Raw genomic sequence first — 27,828 nt, forward strand, 5'->3', positions numbered from 1 at the left:
TCAACAGAAGAAAAAAAACACATTAAAACCAAAACTATGTGTCACCCATAAATTATCTCAAAATTTTCTACATAAAAAAATGTTTCAAGCACTGCAATTGTCTCCACTAACTGGCTTTCCTATATGCATAAATGACAAAGCCTGAGGTAATTAAACAATTTAATGGCTGCAACAGAACAATGAATATTGTGAATTCAATATTTTTCATCGGGTTTTACACAAAACCATGAACACTTATGTCCAGACAAAAATAAATCTATTGTGCATTCTTAATTGGAACACCTCTGTTTTAATGGCACATACCAGAGTAACCTTTACTTAAATTGATCAGCCACCAATGCCCCATACAGCTGTATCTAGTACTTCAGAAGAAAATGGTTCAGACACGCTTGGACCATGTATTCGTCTCACTGCTAATGTAATGTTTTGTCTTCAATAGTATGAAGAATATCCATAGGTTATTTATACTTTTGTGATCATTTTTTCTTTCATTCTTTGCAGTTCCATTCAACCCTTGCATTTACCGTCTACTCATCATCAAATTTGATAGAATGGCAGCTTGTATCGATCACTCCACCCTTGTAGCTACCTCGTTTCTTCTTGGTCTTTTCATGGCGAAAACTCTTGCCTTTAGTGACTCTCAAGTCCTTGTTTGCCTTCTCTCCCCATGATCCTTGGGCTCCACTCTGAAACATCCGATATTAAAATTTCTCAAATCAAAGTTCTAGGCAACAATAAGTTACAAGACACAAGTTGCTTCTGGTACAGTTTGATATTTGTCAGCTGTTAACAGCACATCACTGGTCACAATACTATGGTAATAAAACAAATCAAGTTAAAACCTCAAATCAACTGGAAAGAATCCATCAAAGCAATTGACCCTCTAGTTTCAGAAAAGAATTTCCAAGGATTCACGATGCAACCATTTCTTAAAGCCATTTCTCTGCTATTCTTGAACAACAAGATTTTCAAATTAGCCACTGTGGGAGCCATACTTGCTGCCAGAATGGCACCATTTTACTTTGAGTCAAACTAGACACCATTAGAATACTTAATGAAAACACAAGTTGCTGTGACAATCAGGAAAAATAATGACAACATTTTTAACCTCTTCCATGTGGCAGTCATATCTGAGGTCAGTCAAGATTTCAAGACAGCTGACGTGGTGGCCTGACTGGACATTCAAACAGAATTGTTTTTATTTACATCACAAGAAGTCTTTTGGTAAAAAGCCCCTTGTCAATATGACTTTCTCCAAGGTTGAGTAACAATTACAAGACTTACAAAATGGCTGCCATGGTGGCTATACTGGATGTTAGATTGGTACCATTTTCTTTTGGTTTAGTTTGTATTGTGGGGTTTAAAACTATTTTCTTCCCATGATGGGCTATATATGGCAGGCTTTAAACCTGAAAGAACCTTTGACCTATGGGAAAGTACTGGAAGCTTTCTCACAAATCCATCTTGGTGACGCCAATACCTGAACTCAAACAGAAGTAAGATGTGTGATTTGTAGGCAACTCTTCCATCCACAGCCACTTTTCATTTTGATATGACTACGGCTATTTGCTTGATACATTTAGGACCAACAAGTGTTCAAGATGACTTTCTGTTCAGTAGGAGTAGCAATAACAAGATTTTCAAGATGGCTGTCGTGGCTGCCATAATGGATGTCAGATCAGCACCACTTTCACTTAGGACCAACCAGACATAAGAAGTCTTATAGTGAAAACCAGATGATGATATTCATATGTAGTTACATAAATTTCTACATGGCAGCCTGTGATGTCCAAGCAGCAGCATCTCATAACATGGAATCAAGGAGTGTGCAGAGATTCACGGTAATCCACCAAGCAGTTCAGTGGAGCTGTGATCAGAAACTTGTGCCAAGTGATGGATGGATGAGAGACCATCCCATAAGCTATCATGACCATGTTTACATAACCACCGAAACAAAATTATTTCATTTAAATATGATTAGTCCACGTGCATGGCAAAACTCTCACTTTATACCAAATGTGAGTTGTTTTCATTAATGGATAATGGTAGAAAAAGTAAATTCTTAATTTAATAAAAAATGAGTAAATTCCACAATAATTCCAGTTACCTGAAAACTGTTTACCCAAATTACTGCTCAAATTACAACAGATTGACTGCTACATGTATGAAGAAGCTTCTACTTACTTTCATTCATCATGAATAGGACCAGGATGCAAACTTATACCATTATATCACCCACCTGATTTATCCTTTAAACAAACATAGGCATTGTAACATTAACAATGCCAACAAAAAGAAATCTCATTTTCACGGCAGGACATGTTAGCCTTAGTCGCTATTATGTGGTCTCTCCAATTTCATGACGACATACCAAAGTAAAAGGAGACATTTTATCAAGTAAGTCATAATGTAACAGTCAACTAAATAATAAATGAAGTCGATGACCATGTTATTTGCCACAATGTAATAATCACACCTGAATAATCAACAGTCACAAGGTAACAATCATGTCATGAATAATGAATAAAGTTGTAATGAAACTGCAGCATTTGAAAAATAAATACTGTAATATTTATGTCGTTTAAATATTCAATGATGTAATCATAATCATATCTGAATAATCAAAGAAATGATAATGTAATTCTATAATCAATGAAATCATAACATAAAATTTTACATCTTTTGAATAATAGTCATTATGTAATTATCACATCTGAACAAGCAAGGAATGTAATGATCATGACATCTGAAAAATAAATAAATCATAACATAACAAAATAAGTCATAAAAATAAACAAGTCAAAATGTAAAATCACCATTCAACAATCAATCCAGTCACAATGTAATAATTGCACCATTTCAATGATCAATGCAGTCACATTTGTAATAACACCACCATTTCAATAATTACTGTAAAAATCACATTTCAATGATCAATGCAGTCATAATGTAATAATGATACCATTTCACTAATCAATGCAGTTGTAATGTAATAATCACACCATATCACTAATCAATGCAGTCACAATGTAATGATCACACCATTTCAACAATCAATGCAGTCACAATGAAATAATCATACCATTTCAATAGTCAATGTAGTCACATGGTAATAATCACACCATTTCAATCAATAATGCAGTCACAATGTAATAATCACACCATATCACTAATCAATGCAGTCACAATGTAATAATCACACCATTTCAACAATCAATCCAGTCACAATGTAATAACTGCACCATTTCAATGATCAATGCAGTCACATTGTAATAACACCACCATTTCAACAATCAATCCAGTCACAATGTAATAATTGTACCATTTCAATGATCAATGCAGTCACAATGTAAAACTTGCACCATTTCAATCATCAATGCAGTCATAATGTAATAATTGCACCATTTCAATCATCAATCCAGTCACAATGTAATAATTGCACCAGTTCAATGATCAATGCAGTCACAATGTAATACTTGCACCATTTCAATCATCAATGCAGTCATAATGTAATAATTGTACCATTTCAATCATCAATCCAGTCACAATGTAATAATTGCACCATTTCAATGATCAATGCAGTCACATTGTAATAACACCACCATTTCAACAATCAATCCAGCCACAATGTAATAATTGCACCATTTCAATGATCAATGCAGTCACATTGTAATAACACCACCATTTCAACAATCAATCCAGCCACAATGTAATAATTGCACCATTTCAATGATCAATGCAGTCACATTGTAATAACACCACCATTTCAATAATTAATGTAAAAATCACATTTCAATGATCAATGCAGTCATAATGTAATAATGATACCACTTCACTAATCAATGCAGTCATAATGTAATAATCACACCATATCACTAATCAATGCAGTCATAATGTAATAAGCACACCACTTCAACAATCAATCCAGTCACAATGTAATAATTGCACCATTTCAATGATCAATGCAGTCATAATGTAATAATCACACCATTTCAACAATCAATCCAGCCACAATGTAATAATTGCACCATTTCAATGATCAATGCAGTCACATTGTAATAACACCACCATTTCAATAATTAATGTAAAAATCACATTTCAATGATCAATGCAGTCATAATGTAATAATGATACCATTTCACTAATCAATGCAGTCATAATGTAATAATCACACCATATTAATCAATGCAGTCACAATGTAATAATCACACCATTTCAACAATCAATCCAGTCACAATGTAATAATTGCACCATTTCAATCATCAATGCAGTCATAATGTAAGGATCAAACCTTTTCACTGATCAATTCAGTCAGAATTTAAAAATCACACCAATTCACTAATCAATGCAGTTATATTGTAATAATCATTGGAATAATCAATGAATCGATACTGTAACAAATCAGTTCATCTGCGTTGCATGGCTAGAACAAATTTCATAAAAAAGGACATTACCATGAGAATAAAATTTCCCAGCTTTGTTGATGAAATGGGTGATGGCAGATCTGGGTTAATGCAGACTGCACTGAGGTACACATTATTATACAAAAACACTTCATATGTTTTTCAAAGCACAGATGCATTTTGATGCAAGACAAAACCTACCTTTGCCTCAAACGAGTTGTCTTGCAATCTTGGATCAAGTTCTACCTCTTCAACTCTCACTCTTCTGAATGGTGTGCCTGGACTTTTCTGCAATAACAAACCAACATTTACAATAACAGGATGTGTATGACCAAAAACTCAGAAATTCTGAGTAAACAAGAAGGGCACCGCCAGATCAACTGGGTACTGGATGACACATAATTACCAGGTGGAAAACATTGCTTGTAGTGAAACTGAATCAAAATTTCAGTGAACAAAATGGCATATTATATGCCCTGTATAATGATAGATACATTTTTTGCACAGAAAATATTTTTTCGCTTTCATCCAAAGTGATCTTGGACCTTTTGATACAAATATGAAAAGCCTTCATACTTAATGCAAAGTGTGTTTGTATGTGAAGTAGAATTAATGTTATTGTGTGGACACCCATTTTTCTTCTTTCATTTACTGAACTGACCTCTGACCTTTTCACCTGAAAATCAATGGAGTGCTTTCTTGCAATAAGTGCAAACTCACCTGCAGAGACTGGTAAACATAAATGATCAAGAACTTAGCTATTGTGCAGAAACCTTTTTTTTATTCCACTCAATGACTTTTCAGGTCAAAACATGTAGGGTTTGGCAATTACATAGCTGCCAACCCCCAAGTACAAAAATACTGACTTGTTCAGATATTGTAATGCATATGTAACTATTTACAACATATACAACCATCAGTAATGTATGACAGTGCCTTACATAATTATTTAATGTCAAAGATGCATATGTTGCACAGTTGTACCTTCTGGACAGGCACCATGTTCCATTTGGGTGCTCATTAAGAAGGTACAAGAGTGCAACACACTCAGACACAGGCTGTTTATAGGAGTCTTTTCCACACCTTGTTTTTTTCTTCCCAATCATTATCGATTCCAATGTACCAAATTTCATTGGCGATGTCAATTCTGTGTGATTTTCTATCTGAACACCCATTCTAAACTGAAAATTGCAAGGAAATGTATTATTTTTTAAAACTAACAAACATTTTTTTCTAAAAACAATGTACACCCATATTCAGGTCAAAAAACAAGGGACAAATAAGGAAAAAATTGGGACACTTGGCAGCTATGCAATTGTAGAAGATAGTTATCTTGCATTATTGTGCATAAACTATATTTCTTCTTCCAGTCAGTGACCTTGCTCTTTGACCTTTAAAGCACCAAATTCAATATTATTCTCCCTAACCCCAAGAGCAATCCATCCACAAAGTTTTATAGCTGTCGATGATGGACAACTAAAGTTAATGTGCAGAACCAAATTGGTAACAGACATACATGCCTCATAACATAATGGCAGGTAGATCAGGAAAGAATTTTAGGCAAAAATATTGCTGGCTGTGACCGAGAAAATAAATGAGGGCTAGTAAACATAGTTCTTGGGTTAGACATCAGATCTTTTTCAAAAGTCACCCTATGCATGGAGAAATTATCCTCATACAGCTGACGGTATTTTCCATCCTGGAAAGTGTAAGCTATGCAATAAAAATGGCTTAACTGTTATTAAGCACCCATTTTACATCTACTCCAGTATTTCTTACTAGTTATTTCAATTTCAAGTAATGCTGACCATGTCTGATGGCAGATTGGCATCAACTGTATAATTTTAAAGCCCTTCATGCAAAAATTTGGTAAAAGTTGGTCATCTTTTCCTTTAACAATAACGTTTACAATAGTAAACCCATTAATTCACACATACTGATCACCAGATGAGGTAAAATCATGAAACCTGGATTTCCAACCCAAGAAATTAAAATGACAAAAATACAAAACCAAATATTTACATGGTGGAAGGATTTTCCCACATGAAGATGCTATACAGTATGCACCCACCTTTGTCATTTTGAAGAAGAAAAATAAAATTCTTTGCTAAAATGACAGGTTAAGAACTTGTTTGATCCACTTTATAATGGTTTTTTTTCTTCTTTCCTACATTTAATAAATTTTGGTAGGAAAGAAGGCAATTACCTGTGACCACATTCTGTATTGCTAATTGGAATATAGACTAATGAAACTTCTTTGATCCACACAATTTCCCAACATCCATAACATAATTATAGGATGGATATTTGTTTCTTCTTTTCTCTTTGTTTTTTCAACTTTAGGAGAATATATAACACATACCAGAACAAATACATGCACACCATCAACATGTATATAATACTATGCGTTTTTCTTTATTTCTTCTTTCTTCTACTTCCATGTTCAACTCTAGAAATCTAATTTCTCAGGTGACATGGATTATACAGTTCAGCATACTTACTTTGGGCATTTTGCCACTGGCTTTGTCAGAAGCACATGACACACCTGAGTCTTCACCAGATCCCCCATTGATCCCATTGATAACTTTTGCAGCAGGGGTTGATGTCAAGGGCCCCTTTATTCCTTGCCCATCCTTGGAGTTAGAACCTAAACCTGAACTGAAGTCTTTACTTTTTGTAATGTTGGGAGTGCCCTTTGGTGTGCTTTTGTCAGAATTTACTTTAGGCTGTTCTTGTTTTGAAGCCTCATCTTCAGAACTGGAATCAGAACTAGAACCAGAACCTTTATCAAGCTTAGCTTTAGGCGTTATGGTAACTTTGCTATTACCAGGTGTTGACTTAAGTGCAGATTTCTTTTGAGCTTCATCATCTGAACTAGAATCAGAACTAGAACTTGAGTCTTTAGGAGCTTTAGCTGTTGGTGTTCCTTTTTGTGCAGGTGTGGGTTTTGCTGTGACTTTTTTTGGAGCTTCATCCTCGGAACTAGAATCAGAACTAGAACTCGAGTCTTTTGGAGTTTTAGCTGTTGGTGTTCCTTTCTGTGCAGGTGTGGTTTTTGCTGCAACTTTCTTTGGAGCTTCATCCTCTGAACTAGAATCAGAACTAGAACTCGAATCTTTAGGAGCTTTAGCTGTTGGTGTTCCTTTTTGTGCAGGTGTGGTTTTTGCTGCAACTTTCTTTGGAGCTTCATCCTCTGAACTAGAATCAGAACTAGAACTTGAGTCTTTAGGAGCTTTAGCTGTTGCTGTTCCTTTTTGTGCAGGTGTGGGTTTTGCTGTGACTTTTTTTGGAGCTTCATCCTCGGAACTAGAATCAGAACTAGAACTCGAGTCTTTTGGAGTTTTAGCTGTTGGTGTTCCTTTCTGTGCAGGTGTGGTTTTTGCTGCAACTTTCTTTGGAGCTTCATCCTCTGAACTAGAATCAGAACTAGAACTCGAATCTTTAGGAGCTTTAGCTGTTGGTGTTCCTTTTTGTGCAGGTGTGGTTTTTGCTGCAACTTTCTTTGGAGCTTCATCCTCTGAACTAGAATCAGAACTAGAACTCGAATCTTTAGAAACTTTAGTTGTTGGCGTTCCTTTCTGTGCAGGTGTGGTTTTTGCTGTAGATTTCTTCTGAGCTTCATCATCTGAACTAGAATCAGAACTAGAACTTGCATCTTTTGGAGTTTTAGGTGCCTGCATTCCTTTCTGTGCAGGTGTGGTTTTTACTGAGACTTTCTTTGGAGCTTCATCCTCTGAACTAGAATCAGAACTAGAACTCGAGTCTTTAGGAACTTTAGCTGTTGGTGTTCCTTTCTGTGCAGGTGTGGGTTTTGCTGTGACTTTCTTTGGAGCTTCATCCTCTGAACTAGAATCAGAACTAGAACTCGAGTCTTTAGGAACTTTAGCTGTTGGTGTTCCTTTCTGCGCAAGTGTGGTTTTTGCTGTGACTTTCTTTGGAACTTCATCCTCTGAACTAGAATCAGAACTAGAACTTGAGTCTTTAGCAGCTTTAGCTGTTGGCATTCCTTTCTGTGCAGGTGGGGTTTTTGCTGCAACTTTCTTTGGAGCTTCATCCTCTGAACTAGAATCAGAACTAGAACTTGCATCTTTAGAAACTTTAGTTGTTGGCGTTCCTTTCTGTGCAGGTATGGTTTTTGCTGTAGATTTCTGAGCTTCATCATCTGAACTAGAATCAGAACTAGAACTTGCATCTTTTGGAGTTTTAGGTGTTGGCGTTCCTTTCTGTGCAGGTGTGGTTTTTGCTGTGACTTTCTTTGGAGCTTCATCCTCTGAACTAGAATCAGAACTAGAACTCGAATCTTTACCTGTTGGTGTTCCTTTCTGTGCAGGCGTTGTTTTTGATGTGACTTTCTTTGAAGCTTCAGCTGCTGGCTTTCCTTTCTGTGCAGGTGTGATTTTTGCTGCAACTTTCTTTGGAGCTTCATCCTCTGAACTAGAATCAGAACTAGAACTCGTGTCTTTTGGAGTTTTAGCTGTTGGTGTTCCTTTCTGTGCAGGTGTGGTTTTTGCTGCAACTTTCTTTGAAGTTTCAGCTGCTGGCGTTCCTTTCTGCGCAGGTGTGGTTTTTGCTGCGACTTTCTTTGGAGCTTCATCCTCTGAACTAGAATCAGAATCTTTAGAAGCTTTAACTGTTGGTGTTCCTTTTTGTGCAGGTGTAGTTTTTGCTGCAACTTTCTTTGGAACTTCATCTTCTGAACTAGAATCAGAACTAGAACTCGAGTCTTTTGGAGTTTTAGCTGTTGGTGTTCCTTTCTGCGCAGGTGTGGTTTTTGCTGTGACTTTCTTCGGAGCTTCATCCTCTGAACTAGAATCAGAACTAGAACTCGAGTTTTTATGAGCTTTAGCTGTTGGTGTTCCTTTCTGTGCAGGTGTGGTTTTTGCTGCAACTTTCTTTGGAACTTCATCTTCTGAACTAGAATCAGAACTAGAACTTGAGCTTTTAGAAGCTTTAACTGTTGGTGTTCCTTTTTGTGCAGGTGTGGGTTTTGCTGTGACTTTCTTTGGAACTTCATCTTCTGAACTAGAATCAGAACTAGAACTTGAGTCTTTTGGAGTTTTAGCTGTTGGTGTTCCTTTTTGCGCAGGTGTGGTTTTTGCTGTGACTTTCTTCGGAGCTTCATCCTCTGAACTAGAATCAGAACTAGAACTGGAGTCTTTATGAGCTTTAGCTGTTGGTGTTCCTTTCTGTGCAGGTGTGGTTTTTGCTGCAGCTTTATTTTCCTGGCCACCTTTACCTGTGGGTATCTTCTGTATTATTTTTTTTTGTTTGTCATCATCTGAACCCGATGAGTCTGAGCTGCTAGACGAGTCTTGCTGGGTGTCTGCTTGCTTTGCCTTGGCAGTACCTTTTTTCTGGGTAGACAACTCGGCAGGTGGCGGTACATTATTGTATGACAATGATGGAGTCTTCTTGGGGATCTTTTTCTGTAAAGTTGTTTTCTCATCGGACTGGGAACTCTCTGAACTACTGGAATCAGATGACTGCTTTGATGCAATTTTTCCTCTACTATGTGCCGTTTTTGTCACTGGATTTTGCTTCTGCTTACTCGTGCCATTTTTATTATCAGATACTGAGCTCTCCGAGTCGGAATCAGAATCAGAAGTCCCACTACCAGCCTTCTTGCTGGCCAATGAATTGTCTAACTTCAGCCTCTTAGCCTGCAATTTTTCCAATTTCTGCCCATTTCCCGTAGAATTGTTCAACTGATGGACCCTTTTCGTAGCAGTTGCAGGATTTGATTTCTTGCCAGCATCAGACTGAGAATCACTGTAAAATAAAAAAAACATCAAATCAATCATATCAAACAAGTACACAGAACCTCATCTGAGTCCAATATTCTGGAACTACATCTACTGCTCTGGTGGCCTAGTGGTTAGTGCATTCATTCAGGTGTGGGAATTCATGGGTTCAAACCCCAATTGAGTCATACCGTACCAAAGACATAAAAATGATACCCCAACAGATGCCTTGTTAGGCACGTAGCATCAATATGTTAGTGTTAGGCCTGGTGTCAGGATAACGTGACTGGGCTGCAGCATGATATCCCAATGCTAGACATGACCATAAACTGCCACACTGCAGACAATGTAGTGATATGACTGAAAAATTGTTAAAGCTACGTTCAAAATCCAAACACACACACATGTAAAGAGCAGAAAATTATATAATCCAGGGAATGAAAATAGACATAAGGACTAATACTAAATGTTAAAATACTAATTGATGATGTTTACCTTACAATGCCCACTGATTTTACATTTCTGAACTAAAAACAAGAGGCCCAAATCAACCTGAGATCATTCACCTCCCTTACATCTGTCAGAACAGTTGGCAAATAAATATAGGTCAGTAGATACATTCTGTTGAATTTTTTCCAGTGTTGCTGATTGCATAGGTTATGAAAACAAATTCTGCTAGGTTTCTGTATCTTCATCCATATTTGAAAGTCAGCACAACTTTAAAATATTGAAAAGACCCATCTGCCAGGATGCATCTAGTCAACTGAGTTGGTCAAATTCAGTTCGGTGAATTTTCAGGCGATGGTGTCAATGTGATAGAAAATGGTATTATTTTTATAAATCTGAATGACCTTCAGAATAGGATATTTCATCAATTTTTGTCAATCATGTCAATCATTTTGGGGGCAAGTTAATCAAGATTTTTCTTTTATTTCTTTATGAATGGCCTTAACAGATCACTCACATCTCACGTTCGTCCCTGTGATTTAATGACTTGGGTTCAACCAATGTGGCTGTGTGACAAAGCTTGCCAGTAGATTCCACTCTGGTAGCCTAAGTGGTTAGAGCATCCACTTGGATCTAGGAGAGCACAGATTTGAACCCCAGCCAAGTCATAACAAAGACTTATACAAATGCTACCACCAGCAGCCTCACTTGGTGTTCAGCATTAAGAGGTTTGTGACTGGTCAGCCTGGTAGGGCATGATGTTACTTGTCTGTGGCATGATGCCCCGACGCAACACATCACTATAAACTTCCATATTGCAGACATCATAGCGACGACTAAAAAAATTGTTAAAGCTACATAAAAGATCTAAATCAGACACAGATAACTGTGCTACAACAAAGATGAAAGAGACTGTTAAAAGTCCAACAGTAAACTCAAAGGAAAATAAATGAATCAACGAATGTTCTGAACCAAACAAAACACTAATTATAAACGATTGGGTGTGATGAACTGAACAAACAGAAGATAATGATGGTACAAGACCACTATGGAAAGTCTAAAAATCATCACATCTATAATTAAATGATCTCATATTAAATGTAAACTAAAATGGACGTCACAAACAAATCAAGAGATGAATAACAAGGCTAGGACTTACCCCAATCATTGATAGCGACAGGAAACATTAGGGAACTGCTAACAAAAAGAACAGAAATTAACTCACAAGAAAGCTACAACTATAATCATGCAAGCATCCTGAGGGTATAGCACTTTAACAATATGATGAATCTTTCGAGCTCAAAATGCATTACGAAAGCAGAAAGACAAATGATCCAACCCAATGGTAGTCAGCTTAGAAAACTTTAGAGTACAAGAAAAGGCTGCCCAATAGCCCTGAATGGTGGATAGAGAACGTTCACTTGCCTCAAAAAGAAAGAAAAAATCTGCAACTGCAGCTGAAGGGGGACAAATAGGATCAATGCATTTCTTTCTGTGCCAATTACAAATGATTCTCCAGTGAGCAAAAACAACTGGGCAATGTAGTTGGAAACCTTGGCGGATCATTTCTTATGAGCTAGGCCTGAAGGTTCTAAATCTTTGTGTATAAGCAGGTAATGGACAGGAAACAAATGAAATCTCTCGAGGGAAACCAAATCTGTAGCTTCATTCAGAGCTCACAAGAGAAAGAGGGAAAAGCAAATCAGCAGCTCCAGGTCAGTAAATTTCCTATTAAAATAGTCCAATGGCTAGAAAGATTTAGGCTGTCCCAAAATATTTTGTGAGAAAGACTCATGAAGATTCAGCAAGACCAGTAAATTTCTAATCTATTAATTCTTCTAGCTTAAGATTTGTTTAAATTCTATGCCTGCAAAAAGAAAATCAAGGCAAAAGACCCTCCTATCAGGAACAGAATCAAGAAGATGCAAGCCATCCACGTATTGGTTAGAAAATTTATCTCCAGGCACAAGTCCCGATGAGGGACAGGACCTGAATTACCTGGGTTGAGGATCAAACCCTAACAAATCATCACCGAGCGACAGAGAAGCAGGTCCTTGAGACAACTATGTCTGAGGATGCTGTGCAATGACCAATCAAAGTACTGAAGGATGGGGGACTACTAAAGAATTCAAGACAATTGCCATTACTCTTGTTACCATAGTAAAGGCTCCACATGCACAGCAATGCCAAATGAAAGGGCCTGAAATGGACTTGCCTCCTAATCCAGACCAATTTCCAAAGGCCAGAAAGAAGTGGACACGAAGAAACACCTCCTGAAAATCTTGTGACATAATTTAAAAGGAAAAAAAAAAAAAATCACACGGTAAGGTACAACATTCCTTCAGGAAACAAAAGGGGACACATACAAAAAGGGGCACTGATACACACAAATGACACAGATAAAAAATGGACACATAATGCACAAATAACACAGATACAAAAAGGGACACGTACAAAAATGACAAAAAATGGATGGATAGACACAAATGACAGATACAAAGAGAGACATACAATTAATGCAGATACAAAAAGGTACACAAATACATGCAAATCGGATAAAGATACAAAAAAGGATACATACAATGACATACAAAAAGGGACACAGACACACAAAAAGGGACACAGACACACAAAAAGGGACGCATCACACAAATGACAAACAGGACACAGGTAAGATACAACAGGGGATATAAATGCACAAATACGACTGATACCAAAAGGGACATAGATACACACAAATGACAGACACAAACACAAAAGATACACAGATATACACAAATAACGGATACTAGTGTTGGGAATTGGCTGAAATTTCATGATCGATTATTGATTAATAAACCAATAAATGATCAATTAGCAATAGATTAAATATGGCTGCCATATGATAGGACCAAAGTAAATAGTCAATTTTAGCTAGGGTCTAACTGGTATATAGTCAAAGTTTTGGTTAATAAGACTTTCTTAAATAAAAAGAAAATATCAAAACTGTGTAATTTGTTTATAACAAGAACAAGTTAATAAAAAACAAACTGTGATTACTTGTTGACAAGAACTTAACAGATGAAAAGGCAAAATCATTTTTCGTGTAAATGATGTAAATGACTAGAAAGTAGATAAATTACTAGAACCATCTAGCCATGATTATAATTAGATGAGATTTAATTAACATTAACAGTAGTCTTTTGTAACTAGAAATTCTGTAATTTTCAAAACTGAACTGAGGAGTCTTTAACATGTTAACTAAGGTAATACGTATTAGTACAGCCAAGTCATTCAATCAACATTTGGAGCAAGCCTGTCTGACTTAATTTTCTAATGGAGGAAAACAATCACATCCATTTTCTGGTTTAATTCGAGATTGCTTTTAAAGATTGCCTGCTTGACTGAAAATCCTCAAGGAAGAGGATTCCACTTCAATGAACTTAATTTATCTGAAGCCCAACTCAAACCATGAAATGAATATAAAACATGTCAAAACTTCCCTTTGACTCAAATTTTCTTTTGTTTGGACACTTTCTACTGATCGTTTTTATAAAAAGGTTAAGTAAATGCAGTGTGATGGACTCTTTAGGCCTATATTACAATACGAAACAATATTTATTTGTAATAAAAAAATACAATATTTATCTATGCTGATTTTTTTATGTATAACATGGCAAGACTCACCAAGATAAGATCGTAAAATCAAAATAATTTTGTTCAAGATCATGTACACAGGTGTTCTACTAACCTGAATGAATGCATGTTCGTTTTTGCAACTTGCAAATCACTTATCAAGTTAAGATTTTCTTTATTTTTGCTGGACCATTTCCTTTCCTCTGGAACCCAAAGCAGGCTCCCATTTTTTATCGTTTCTTCCAGAAAATTCAGAATGTTCACTTTGACTTCTGCTTACCATTTTTAAAGTGGGTAGCTTATATTACAGATGAATTTTTTTTCTTCAGAAAAGTATAAAAAGCACGAATCAAACAAAATATTCTTTGTATTGTTAAAACTTTTGTACGGTCTATACTATAAATTTTGATAACTATTATATATTTATTTGGGGATTATTCAAACTCAGTAGTAATAATAATTCAATAAATTTATTGGTACCATAAGAAATCTTGAATTTGCACTTGATTAATCAATCAAACTGGTTGAAAGAGTGGTGCTTGAGTAATTTCATTAATTGAACACCAATAACAGACAGATCCAAAAAGGACACACACACAAATGACAAACAAAGTCACTGATACACACAAATAACAAACACAGATACAAAAAGGTACACTGATATACACAACACAAATGGATACAAAAAGGGACATGTGGATACAAAAAGGAACACAGACACACATGTACAAAAAGGGACATGTACACACAAATGACAGACATGGATAAATACAAATAACAGGCACAGATTAAAAAAAGGGTCACAGATGCACACCAATAAAGCAAGAACTGGGAAGAAAACGATTAAAACACCACCAAAAAGGATATGCTTAGCCCCAAGCCAAAGACAGCAACAAAGGTAAATTTCATCGAGTGTCCTGACACACATGTATGAGCATGTGGGTCAAAAAGAGAGAAAACGTCTCAAGATACGACTAAGGAATCAGACTAGAACATTGTTCTATTGTTTTCTGGCCTCCAATCACTAATGGATGCGGGAATATTTAGCTTGGGCTGGCTAAAGGGTAGTATCTTACTGTTATTAAATAACAACATTTAAATAAGTGCAAAACCCTGACAATTTTGTTATTCACTACTATGTATTAAATCAAAATCTCAATTTCCTCCTTGTCACCAAGTAATACTTTATTCTTACTTCTACACTATATTCATCTACAGCATCTATACACTGGATTTCAATTCAGTAAAACTCGTGCACACAACAACAGTAAGTTTCAACAGTTTTTGTTGCCAATTCTCAAATGTACATACAGTGAACTAAATACACAGACAAGAACTATGTCTTTAACCTAAATCAGGTGTAGCTCAAGTATGGCTCAGGACTGCAAAAAATATGCTTCATAGAAAAAATTCAAAAAGAAGTCTAAGCTGGTAATTTCTGTTTTAATCAGACTCCAATGATACATGTGAACTATATCTTGAAAAGCTTTCTCTCCTGATAACTTCATAACATCTCATGAATTGCCTGTGCATGTTATTATGGAATCTCTACGTTAATACACCATGATATCCTGTGATATTGTTATTGTTCATACCAAATATGTTATTTAAGGTTTAATGCCATTTTTTAAACACAAGATAGGCTGTGCATAACTGGTGGCGAAATGATGAAGAAAAACCCCAGCAAGAATCAATGAACAATGAGAAACTCCTAATAGGCCTGATGGCAGTCAAGATCCTATCCTCAAAAGCAAAAGCAAAATCTCCAAACACTGAAAATTTACATTTTAGATCAAAGTTATTTTATAACTAATTATTTCATTTTTAGAAATTATGTTCATTCCACTGGTTAAAAAGAATTACCAGGATATGACTTATATCTTTTTTAATGCCCAGTGCTGAAACCATTTCAGATATTCTGAAGTGATAAAAAAAATCATACTGACATGTGATCTGTATCATTTCTTATCAAGACCAAACTAGATATCAGTGTTGTTTAGTGAAAGCCCTATGGCAATCAATTCAAGATTAACGACAAGATCTTCCAGACAGCCATACTGGATGAATGAGTGGCATTTTCATTTAGGAATAACTAGGTATCACAATGTGTGTTTTTGATTTATTTTTTTTAAAAACATTTCAATAAGGCAATTGTTGCTGAAAGAGTAGTGAGTACAATTTTTTTCCAAACAGCTACTGTAGCAGCCATAATGCATGTTAAGATTGGCAGCATTGTTATTTAGGACCAATAAGTCCTTTGGTATAATCCATATTTTGATAAGGCCATCCATTCAGGTCAAGTAGAATCAATACAATTTTTAAGATGGCCACTGCTGTGACCATATAGAAATTACATTTATTCCGTGGTATAGTTGGACCCAATTGATAATGGTTCCCATTATCAATTGGGTCCAGCTATACCATGGGATAAATGTGCTGAACAAGTTTCATGGCACATCCTCCAGACAATAAAAGAAATGCAAATGGATGGAAAGACAACATAAATAAATAACATGCTATCATAAGTTATTGTCTACAACTAGTAGAGGTAAAAAATTGAATTTAATTTGAGATTAATCTTTTTCTCCAAAATCCTTGATAAAATGAAGTACCCAGTCCAATCAAGTTGCAAGATGACCAGACTATAAACCAGAAGATATAACCTGACCATAAACCTGGTTGCTATCATGTAAAAATACCAACACTGAAAATATAAATCACTGATTAATGTATTATGTTTGAAAACAAATTTTCTTGGCTGATAGAAAGAAAGAATGACATTTGGTTATATATTAGAAAACATTACACTTAAAGTGGGCAAGCAAAAGCAGCTCTTACAATGCCTTTGCCTTCTTTCGACAATAGCAAAAGGTTCAGAGACATCACTATGTGGTGGTTAGCTTGAACAATCTGGTAGCTGTGGATTCAAGACCCTATGCAGGTTGTCTTTTTTCAAATACCTAACTATATTGAGATCCTTACAATCAAACAGTTTAATTGTAAGGTGACCTTGGGATGGTTCCCCGACCCACTGGTCAACCTATTACGGGGTTAATAAAAAAAATTAAAAAACTAAAAAATATACTGAGATCCACAACAAAAACCCTTTGTTCTCAAACAGCTGCATGGCCATAGATGACAAAATTCAAGTATAAAAGCAGGGTACAATTTTTATTGTGTGGATGGGCACCATATCAGCACTGCAGCAAGAAGCAAATGAATAAAATAAAATAATGCTTTGCCAAAGGATCCAGCATCTTCCCTAGACCTCACCTGCTTGAAGAGCTGGAATCAGATGAGGAGTTGTCTCTCTTTGCTCTCTTGGCTGGTGATGCTGAACTTGTGCTCAAGCTCCTTTTCCCATGTACCCTAGAAACATTAACAGTTTACAATTTTAGGAAACGGGCCATATTAAACACTCACAGGTATGGAATTGTAAAAGGATGTGTGTGTATGTGTATGTCTGCATGCGTTTGAGTCAAAATAAGTTAAATTCTGTCCTTTTTCAGACACAAAATGTGTACTTTATTTCTGTAAATGTGTTTAGGTTGACAACTCCTATGACAGATACCCGACTATGCAAAAATGATTTCCAGAAATTCAAAAAAACAACTTTCTTCTACTTAACTTTTAATGATGAAATCATCTCTAATAGTCATTTAAAATAAAATTTTCAAATTAGCTGATATGGTGCACATACTGGCTGTCAGCCTGGCACCACTTTCATTTATGAAAAAGTGGTGATAATCAGAAGTATTTTGAAGAAAAAAAGAATTCTATTTAACTATTAATTTTGAAATATTCTTTAATAGTCTTCATTTAAAACAAAATTTTCAAATTAGCTGCTGTGGTGCACATACCTGTCAGCTTGGTACCACTTTCTTTTACGACAAAGTGACATCATTAGAAGTGTTTTCAAAAAAAAGAAAACAAAACCCCACGTCACAAGTGTCATCCATTCAGTAGAGACTATAAGATTTTAAAGACAACCTTCATACTGGATGGGTATACAATTGGTACCATCCTCATTTAGAACCAACTATATCCTAAGAAGTCAATTCGTAAAAAAACCCTTTTCATAAAGCCATCCATGTGAGATCAGAACAGATACAACTGGACATAGGATTGGCACCAATTTTTATATAAAACCAAAAAGAAACAAGATTTTTTTTAAAATTATAGCTCATTTTGGACCAACTAAAACATCACATGAAGTCTTTTCAGTTGCAATAACAAAATATTCAAGACGTCTGTCATGGCCATCTTTTCAGGACTTATTAGGCACCATTTTCATTTTGAACCAAAAAAAACATTTGTACGTCTTTTGGTGAAAACCTCATGTTGATAAAACCATCCAAAAAGGACTAGCTATAAAAAAATTCAAGCTGGCCATTGTTCTGGTCATACTGACCACTACATTAGAAATGTCTTCATTTAGGATCAACTAGACGTCAAAAGAAGTCTTTCAGTGAAAACTCTACTCTGATAAGATCATAAAAATAGGAGTAGCAGTAAGACAATTTTGATGATGGCTACTGTGGGGGCCATACTGGAAGTCACATCAACCCCATTTCACTCGAGACCAACCAGACACAACAATTCTCTTATCAAAAACTATGGTGATCTGACCATCCATGCAGAACAAGTTGCAATAACAAGGTTTTTAATGGCAGCCAAATTAGACACTATAAGAAATCTTTTAGTGAAAACAAAATATCATTATAAATTGATATAATAAACCATTCAGGAAGAATAGCAATAAAAAAAGTTCAAGATGGCTGCTGGTGACAATACTGGACATCAGATTAGCACCATTTCCATTTAGGACCAAGTAAACACTGCAAGTCAGGAATGCCTGGATTAAAAAATTAGGTTAGAAAACCCTTATGAAAAAGATGTGGTGATCAGTTGAGAAAATGACCATCCATTCAGGAAGAGTAGCAATGATTTTCAAGACAGCTTCCATGGTGGCTATATTGGATATTAAAGCTGCACCATTTTCAGTTCAACTGGTTCACAGCAATCCAGTGTAAGAGCAGCATTAACAAACAAATGTACTTTGGACAATTTAATAGACCAATGGATAATGGACACGCACACTTCCACAAGTTCTTCTGGTCTATGATCAAATGAACTTAAAATAATGAAGTTTTATATTACTTCATCTTCCACATTTAAGGCGAGAAAATTTACGTGCGAGCACTAGCAATTATCATACCTACCAATTATCAGACATAATCACTTAAAAATCTAGTGCAAAGTGAGCAAACATGTGCAATGGCAGATTGCGGTCAAGCATATGTCATGTTTAAAACAGATACTTATTTTCAAATTTTTCATTTTCTCCTTTATATTCTGAATTTAATCTTGCCCACTCTTCCCTACTGTCCAACCACTTCTTCCAATTCTGTCAGGAATAGAAGTTGTACAATTTAAAATTTACAGCTCCTTCTAGATTATAAAGCAATTCTGACTGACATCTCAAGCTCCCAGATAATGACTTTGAAACTGAGAGAGAATGTGAATACTTAAGTTAGGTGACTAAATTTTATTTTCCCAAACAAAAAAAAAAAAACTTACTTGTTCCATTCCAAGTACAAATCTGTCAGCTTTGGAGCCTCGGGTGAACTTTTCTGAAAAATAAGGACACAAGAAATCATGAAGCACAGGTGGCATCAAAGGTGTGAGATCAGGATGGTTATTGTACAAACTTATTTACAAATTTCCAATTCTTGAAAACCCCATATCCACTCTTCTTAAAAAAGTATCATGCATAGTTTACAAATTAATACATCATAAAGTGTTACCCCCACCTGATTTAGCACAGGCACTACAATCTTTTGAATTGGGACCAACTGCAAGCAACACAAAACCGTATATACCATTCCAAAATATGATAGCAGATCAGGGTTTATGTTGTTAGTTATCTGGGTTGTAAGTCAAATTAAATATTCCAACATGAGAGTTTTTAAAGCACTGACATGGGCTGCAAAGTGTGTGATATGTTCCTCAAAAATCAGACTTCATTCTGACATTAATCAACCTCAGAGCACACCATCATTTTAGCAGCAAAACAGAACCCCCCCATAAAAAAAACCCACAAATATCAGAAGTGACTTACACTACAGAACTATACCGGTCCTCGGCTTATGTGGAACTAGGCAGTGTATGGTGTCAATGTAGTCCTATAATGTAATACGCATCACATTTTTGTTTTGGTGCCAAGTCTATGCCTAAAAAATGGCACAGTGAACAGACATGGTTTTGATCTTCCATAAAAAAGAAGATAAAACATTTTTAAGGGGGTTTCATGGGCAGCGCGCTTAATCTCGTGGGGTCATGGTTTGGCCAGCCAAAAATGTATTCTACACTCATAGAAAACTGCTCCTGGTGCAACTTATGATCATAAAATGAACCAAAATAATCATTTCAAAAACTAATAAACTTGCCAAAACTGTTCAACTCGACTTCAATAATTTTACAATATTTAGTCACATGAATCTGTTCTCCAATATACTGATGCTGAAGTTATTTCATGTGCATGTCAGTTCACATCGTAATTAAATCACAATTTCTCAATTCTTGCAGCAAATATATTATACTTCTCTCTTTTCATAACAAATTTGTAAAATAAACACCCTAGTATATCAACTATATCCAAATAATCCCATACATTCACTTGTCTTTTTCTCCATGGACAGAACCTGTTGATAAGCCAGTTGAGCTCTTTTTGCGGCTTTGGCAAAGATTTATTTAGCCTTCCTTTTTATCACCACTTCCTTTTTTTGGCGCAATGTGCAATTGTTTCTTTTCCTTCTAACTAAGAGCCATTTTTCTTTCAAGCTGATGCTTGTATTGGCGACACGCAGTGAGCATATTCTGACAGAGGGCTACATCTGCTCTCTTATGCAAGATATCTTTCTACTTATAGTAATTAACTGCACTTTTTCCAGATGCCTTCTGGGCTTCAATTTGTCTGTATGCTGCTTCTTTTGCAGGTGCTGTTCCAAACTCTTCCAACCGTGATTACCGCAATTCAGATCTTTACTGCAGAGGTCACAAAATGTCAGTCCTCTAGCATTCAGTTTTCTTATAAAATGACCAACTAAATGTCCATCAACTTTCTGCTGCAGCCATTCCCATTTCCATACGTTTTTTTAAACCTTTATGTAAACTTTTCGTGTCATGGTCTCAACAAACTCAGGATGCCATATTTTGCAAGCATGCTTCTTCTTTCCATTGCCATCAGTTTCCATTATACAAATAATATACAAGGGTCACTACAGAATGGGAGTGGACAGTTTTTTTTTTAAAAGACCAGATCAGAGATGATATAAAAAATGGACTATATCAAGAAAAATCTGATTCACGTCAAGAGAAAAGTGGAATTCAGCTTTAAAACAGAGAAAAATCATGTCTGTATGTAATGTGTTCTGAATTTGAACGAGTTGGGAATGAGATACAATTTTCAAGAATATCTAGTACTTCACAGCATATACTGAAGGCTTTCCCCAAATTAAAGCCACATAGATTCAGACTGACTATAGTTACTCCAATGTATCCTCACGGTATAGGTTTTAGAGCCCTTAAGAACAAATCATGTAATAATTTATAAACAATGCACGTTTCAATAAAAGTTCATTTACACTGTGAATCATCATTATATCTGTAATAAAATTCAATACTTCAAACGGTTCATGGCTGCAAACATTTGTTCCGTGACCGTTTATTTATAAGTATGTTTTGATCTCCTTGTTTATAACATCATCTGTTTCAAAGAGGTTGATCACAGCGTCACTAGTAGCCATCTTAAAGATGAGAAAAAAATGTACAATCACAGGAAATGGCAACAATGGCAAATATAACAATAATTTTAATGTCAGTATTTTCTTTTCCTTAATATCTATGTACGTTTTCTTTTTAAAGCTTCTTAGTCATAACAACAAGGCAGTTTTCTACCAATCCGAAAATCATGCAATTGGCATGTGACGCATTAATGACACGGTTAGAAAAGATTAACACTGTTTCATTTCTAAAATTATATAAATTTTAAGGAACCAAAATAATTTTTTGCTGAAAAAATACGTTAATTTCAATGTATTACTTTTTTCTTTATTCAATATAAAAATTAGGAAAGAACAAAACAAGAAACTGTCATTAAATTCAACAGCAAAATTTATAATTATTTCATTAATGGGCTTCAAAGGAAAAACAAAATGAGAAGTGGATGGAGATAAGAAGTCACCGATTTTATTCATCAGACAGTGGACAACAAACAAGTTATTTCGAATGGGTATAAAATTGTAATTAGGTAATTTGACATTTTTTGGTCATTGTTATGCATAATGTTATAGTAATTTAAGGATTTAGACAAGCTCGAAAGATGTCAAGAAACCTTCTAAAAATAACATGATCAGTTACATGTTCTCACATGATCTCAACAAAATAGAATGGCTGCTCCAAAACACATGAATCTCCCAAAATGATGTCTTGAAATTTTTTTCAAATTCAAATTCTCACACAAATGGACGTGTTTTCAAGTTCTGCTGACCTATATTTCAGTTTTCTGGAATGTGATGCAAGTTGAGAATGCCAAAATTAGTCAAAAGGATGATAAATATCTTGAAAAAACCAAAGGTATCCAAACACTTTCTTTAATATTTGTACATTTGTGTTTGTTTTGTTAAAGAAAACTTCTTCAATCTAATCCGATTTTGGCATTCCTGGTTTCCATCTCATTCTAACCATTAGTCCTACAATAAGAGCTTGACGCTGATATTATGTTTTCAGTGTCTGGAAATTACTGCCCAACTAACAGCGCTATGAAGCCTGTTTTGATGTTGACTAACATTGCAACAAAAGTCAAATTTGCCAGTTGTGTGAGATATACTTAAAACATTGACTATTCGTTCCAATGTCAACCGACATCGGAACACACTATAATTATTATACAGACTACAGTGTCAGTAACAGGAAATAATCACCGATCACACTGTGCATTTCAAACTTCATTTACATGTTTTCTGTATAATCAGTATTTATTACGTCACAACACTTTGATAATCCCAACTGAGACGCAACTACAAGTCTCTGCAATCATATCACATTCCCATGCATCCAGTCTCAACAGAGCTTGATGTGTCATACGCTTTTAACATTTCTTTTAGTGATTACTGAGACACTCCAGACTGAACTTCGCAAAGTGATTATCGGTCAACTTCAGATAATATGATACTTATGACGCTTTTTTCCCTTCACACGTAATGTTTTATCCATCATCATTTATGCTTTTATTTCAAATTTATGTATCTTTTAATAAAGTATTATTTTCTGTTTTCTGATATTTTGTGTAACTTCTACATGGATAATTTATGTATCTTTCAAATTAGTGTTCGTACTGAAACATTTTTACGTCATCTGAAGATGAAGATATTGAAAATAAATTCCTTGAATTACGTACGTATATGATGAACACTTTGCCGTATTGTTTCAACATAAATAATCTGTGTTTAAACCATTACACCTAAGAGAAAATGTATGCTGTTTGATGAATGCGCATTATTCATAGATCACATTATGGCTGTTGGACCAACAGTAGAAAGAAATTTGATTGCTTTCATGTAATTTTCTTACAGATGTTACATTGCTGCACCAGTTCTTGATTCCATAATTGGACTTGGCTTTATGCATGCAATTTAAGATGTGTATGTGATTATTTTTTGAATATCCAATAAAATATTCTGATCTTATGAGACTTTCTGACAGCCACATATTTAATCTCGAGCTGTAACACAGCTCCAATATTCTTGCCTACCCAGCTCTTTTGTACATTTTTTGATCTCCACTAGAGAAACACCGGCTTGGAAATTATGAATAAAGGTGTGCAGATTATTATTAATATTTGCAAATATAATGCACTAAAAATGAACATCGTTTAATTATTTATATCATTAAGTTTTGATTATGAAATTCATAGTTACCATATAGCAATCAACACATTTTCCTAATAAACGCAATTAATGACCATTTGGTATTCGCAAGCACAAAAGGCCATAATGAGTAAGGCCTGCTGAACCATAGTCTTTATATATTTATAACAGAGATATTAATGATTTGCTTTACTTCAAATATTTTCTTTCACAATTAGTATTTGACTTCTTTAATCTTTCAAACATTAAGTAAATGGAGTTTGGTACCATCCTTTATTAACCTAATCACCTATCCTATACACATTTCTAGTGTAATGATATGAAGGCGTCTCCAGATCCAATTATGGAGGATAATATTGCCAATATTGGCATGTTTACTTTGCAGTCGGGGCATATGTGCTATTTCAGAATATGAATTGATGACAATGGCATGTTTCTTCATATAAAAGTGTTTAAGCTCTGTAAATTTTTGGCAAGTTGGCTATGTTCATTAGTGAAACAACACTGTGCTGAATTTCCCTGTAGCAAGTGTAAATTGGATGTGACCATTCAGCACTCAGATTATTGTAAATATTACCACAGGAGATGTATTGATATGTCTCAGCAAGAACTTATATCTTGGTCTTTAAAATCACTACAATTCTTCCGCAAATCCTGTGCATTTGAAAGTGATGAGTATGATGCTGGACTGGCTTTATCAAGGTTAGAGGATTTTTTTAAAAATTATTTAGTATAAAATTAGTCTTCATTTTAGTAAATGTTTTCAATGAAATAAAGTTTCAAACTATTTGAATGTAGTTTGCATTAAAAAGTATTGTCTTCATGTATAACAAGATCATATTTTCCTCAAACTAATTCAGTAACAACTGCTTCTTTATTTCAAATAATAAACAAAATTGAATTATTCTTACAAAAAATCAATCAAAATAAATAACAACAGTATTTTCATTGCGTTTTCATTATTTTTATTATAATGTATAGGAGACTGCGCGCGTCTTTTTTTTCAGACACTCAAATATATTGAAATACACTCAAAGAATTCATTTTTAATATTAAAAGTCTCAGACTGTACTTATCGCCATTGAACAAAAATGTACATTACATCAACCTTACTATCACATAAATCGTGGACCGAAAGAAAAGACCGAACATATAATGGGCCTAGTACGCAATGTAGCATACTGTTCAGTAGACTGAACAATGGCAACATCTCTGTCCATTAAACCATCCACACACATGACCTGCTTCCTATACGATGGATGACGTTTTAATGCTGTGTAGTTCCCATCAAATTTTTTTAAGTTAATTTTACACAAAGTTGTAAAAAAAAAAATTATAATGTAAAAAAGATGTATAATTTCAATTGGCTATTTTTTTCACAATAAGGATAATGAACACCAATTTCTTTAGATAAATATATAAATGCATGCAAATATATACACATAATAAAAAATTGTACAGATGTCTAACCTTTCGGTGTTTAGTAGAACCTGAATGCAAATGACGCAATGAATCTACAACAGGGAAAGTGGCCGCTTTATATTCAGCAATTACTGAATAAAAACCATACCACCAAAGATATATTTAATGGGTATATTTGAGTAAAATGACATGCAGTACAAGTCCACATGATTAGCGGATTAAGTACGTATGATAGTGTATTGAACTCCAATGGCTACTGGTTAAATAATCTTTATTTCAATGCAGGAAGGCAAGAATGAATGCTGGCTGGTTTTTAAAGGTTGAATTTCCGCAATTAGTGGAAGAAAGCAAAAATAATATAGGACTTATCAAACAGTCATTTCTTGTACCACATGGAAGACATGCTTTTTAATATATAGATTCTGTTGGACACTATTAGTGTTTAATAAAATATACATGATAAAAATACATTCTCGTAAATCTAACAAAGCATTTTCATATTCCGACTAATACTCTCTCTCTACATATATATAAGATAACAAGAAAAATGTAATTATTAATAACCACAATATAATAATCAACTTAAGGAATCAATATTAATGTGTTTATATTATTGATAGCTGAAGTATTAAACTCGTGTATAAATGGCAGTACACGCTGTTAATATTAAATTTTTTTACTTTATGAACTGTCGGCAAAATCTGTTTGATGTTACATCACTTGCAGAAAAGAAAGTACATATTAATTTATTATATCATTAATATTAAATGTCAGACATGAATTATACATACACAACCAATCTACACTATGGTATATATGATTTAACTGATTGGGGCCCCAAGTGGTCTAAAGCACTCTCCGTTACGGATCACTGCCATCTCACCTGTCTGCATGGGTTCAAGTCTAGGATTCAGCCACTGTGGGTATGCGAGAAAGCTTGCCAGTTTGCTTCTCATGGGTCTGTGGTTCTTTCCTTCCTAGGTTTTCTCGGGTTCTTCCTCCACTATTAATATTGGCCACCATGTATATATTGTGTGCTTAAGGGTGGCATTAACCCCTAGAACAACAATATAATTTAAGTGTGTTTCAGTGTTTCTATTGCGTTTCGGTGCGTTTTACTTCTGAGATATTTTTCTATCCATCAAGCCATCATTGACTTAACTGCGTTGTACCAAACTGAAGTTACGGGCTCCGAAACGTGGCATTTTTGCGAAGTCTAACTGCTGAGACAAGTCCGTGCTCCTATAATAATAAGTATAACCTTTTGAGCCAATCATATTTTGGCGTTGACGTTAGTGCCGCATAATTTGCCTATTTTGAAAATAGATATGCATGTTTACGATGTGTTGTGCAGTGAAGAAGACAATGTATAATTCTTGCATGGAACAGGATTCCTAAAGTTGAATCGAGTTAATGGTAAGTAAAAAACTTATTTTTGCATCTAGCACTGTTCTGTAATTCAAGAAGGGACGCACCATAGTTTAAAACATTGTCCATATAACTGGTCACCGGTTTTCACATGTGTAACATCAGTTTGGTACAACGCAGAAAAGTCAATGATCGCTTGATGCCTAGAAAAATATCTCAGGAGTAAAATAACCATATAGTATGGTCGTGTGTCTTTAATGACGGCAATAGCAAATGGAAATCAGGGTCATGGGAGCAAAGTATTTGGCAGTTCCGTACCTTCGCTGTATATTATGATAGGGTCCTATGTCAGCACGGGTCATGGGGGTAATCTAAGGTATTTTTGTCACTCTGTATGATTTTTTTCCTTTAGATGATTGTTGTTGTTTTTTTTCCTTCTTAACATCAAGCTCGCGTCGAGCACCCGTGGGGTCGATGTCCTACTAATCCTATAGTAGTCTGGAAGCACGTGTTCCACATTAATGACTGTTCTAGCCCTTGCAAATGCGTTTTCCTTAATTAAAGCAGTCTTTAAAGACTAGTATATCGATTAGAAATACTTACAATGTTAAATTTTTTCAAAACTGGTGAAATATCTTTGCAATGTTCGTTGATGTAGTCAAAAATTATTGGTAACAGTTCGTCTCTCGTTCCCGCACTCGCCATTTTAATATACTGCTTCTTCTGCGCATGATCGGATCTGGAATGTTCGATTGGCTGGGCCACAGCTTATTTTCTGGTCCATCCGGATCACTCAATGTTTCCCAACCAGCACAATCGTGCTATTCAATCGGTCTTTATTTTCGCACACAAAAAAATGGGTACCTGAAGTATGACGATTAAAGCAATATTGTAAGATTTGTT

At 35.1% G+C, this 27,828-nt stretch overlaps 1 protein-coding gene across 1 annotated transcript; it reads right to left on the minus strand.

Annotated features, from left to right (window-relative positions):
• Nucleotides 1-146: 146 nt before the first annotated feature.
• LOC149773630 (uncharacterized) lies at nt 147-27,648 on the minus strand. The gene is made up of 6 exons (XM_089946177.1): nt 27,529-27,648; nt 19,787-19,839; nt 17,480-17,575; nt 6,905-10,172; nt 4,605-4,691; nt 147-686 (listed from the first exon to the last, which is right to left on the minus strand). The coding sequence occupies exons 1-6, from the start codon at nt 27,628-27,630 to the stop codon at nt 528-530; spliced, it is 3,765 nt and encodes a 1,254-aa protein (XP_089802303.1). The 5' UTR covers nt 27,631-27,648; the 3' UTR covers nt 147-527.
• Nucleotides 27,649-27,828: the final 180 nt, after the last annotated feature.

This window comes from Sinohyriopsis cumingii, unplaced genomic scaffold (genome assembly GCF_028554795.1).
Source record: "Sinohyriopsis cumingii isolate HCF-2022 unplaced genomic scaffold, ASM2855479v2 utg000622l, whole genome shotgun sequence".
NCBI lineage: Eukaryota > Metazoa > Mollusca > Bivalvia > Unionida > Unionidae > Sinohyriopsis > Sinohyriopsis cumingii.

Coding starts and splice junctions, on each gene's coding strand:
- LOC149773630 (XM_089946177.1), bottom strand. CDS start 27,630: ATGGCGAGTGCGGGAACGAGAGACGAACTGTTACCAATAATTTTTGAC. Junction 10,173..17,479: donor GATTCCAGCTCTTCAAGCAG/GTGAGGTCTAGG, acceptor TTTATTTTACAG/TGATTCTCAGTCTGATGCTG. Junction 4,692..6,904: donor CCAGTGGCAAAATGCCCAAA/GTAAGTATGCTG, acceptor TTGTTATTGCAG/AAAAGTCCAGGCACACCATT.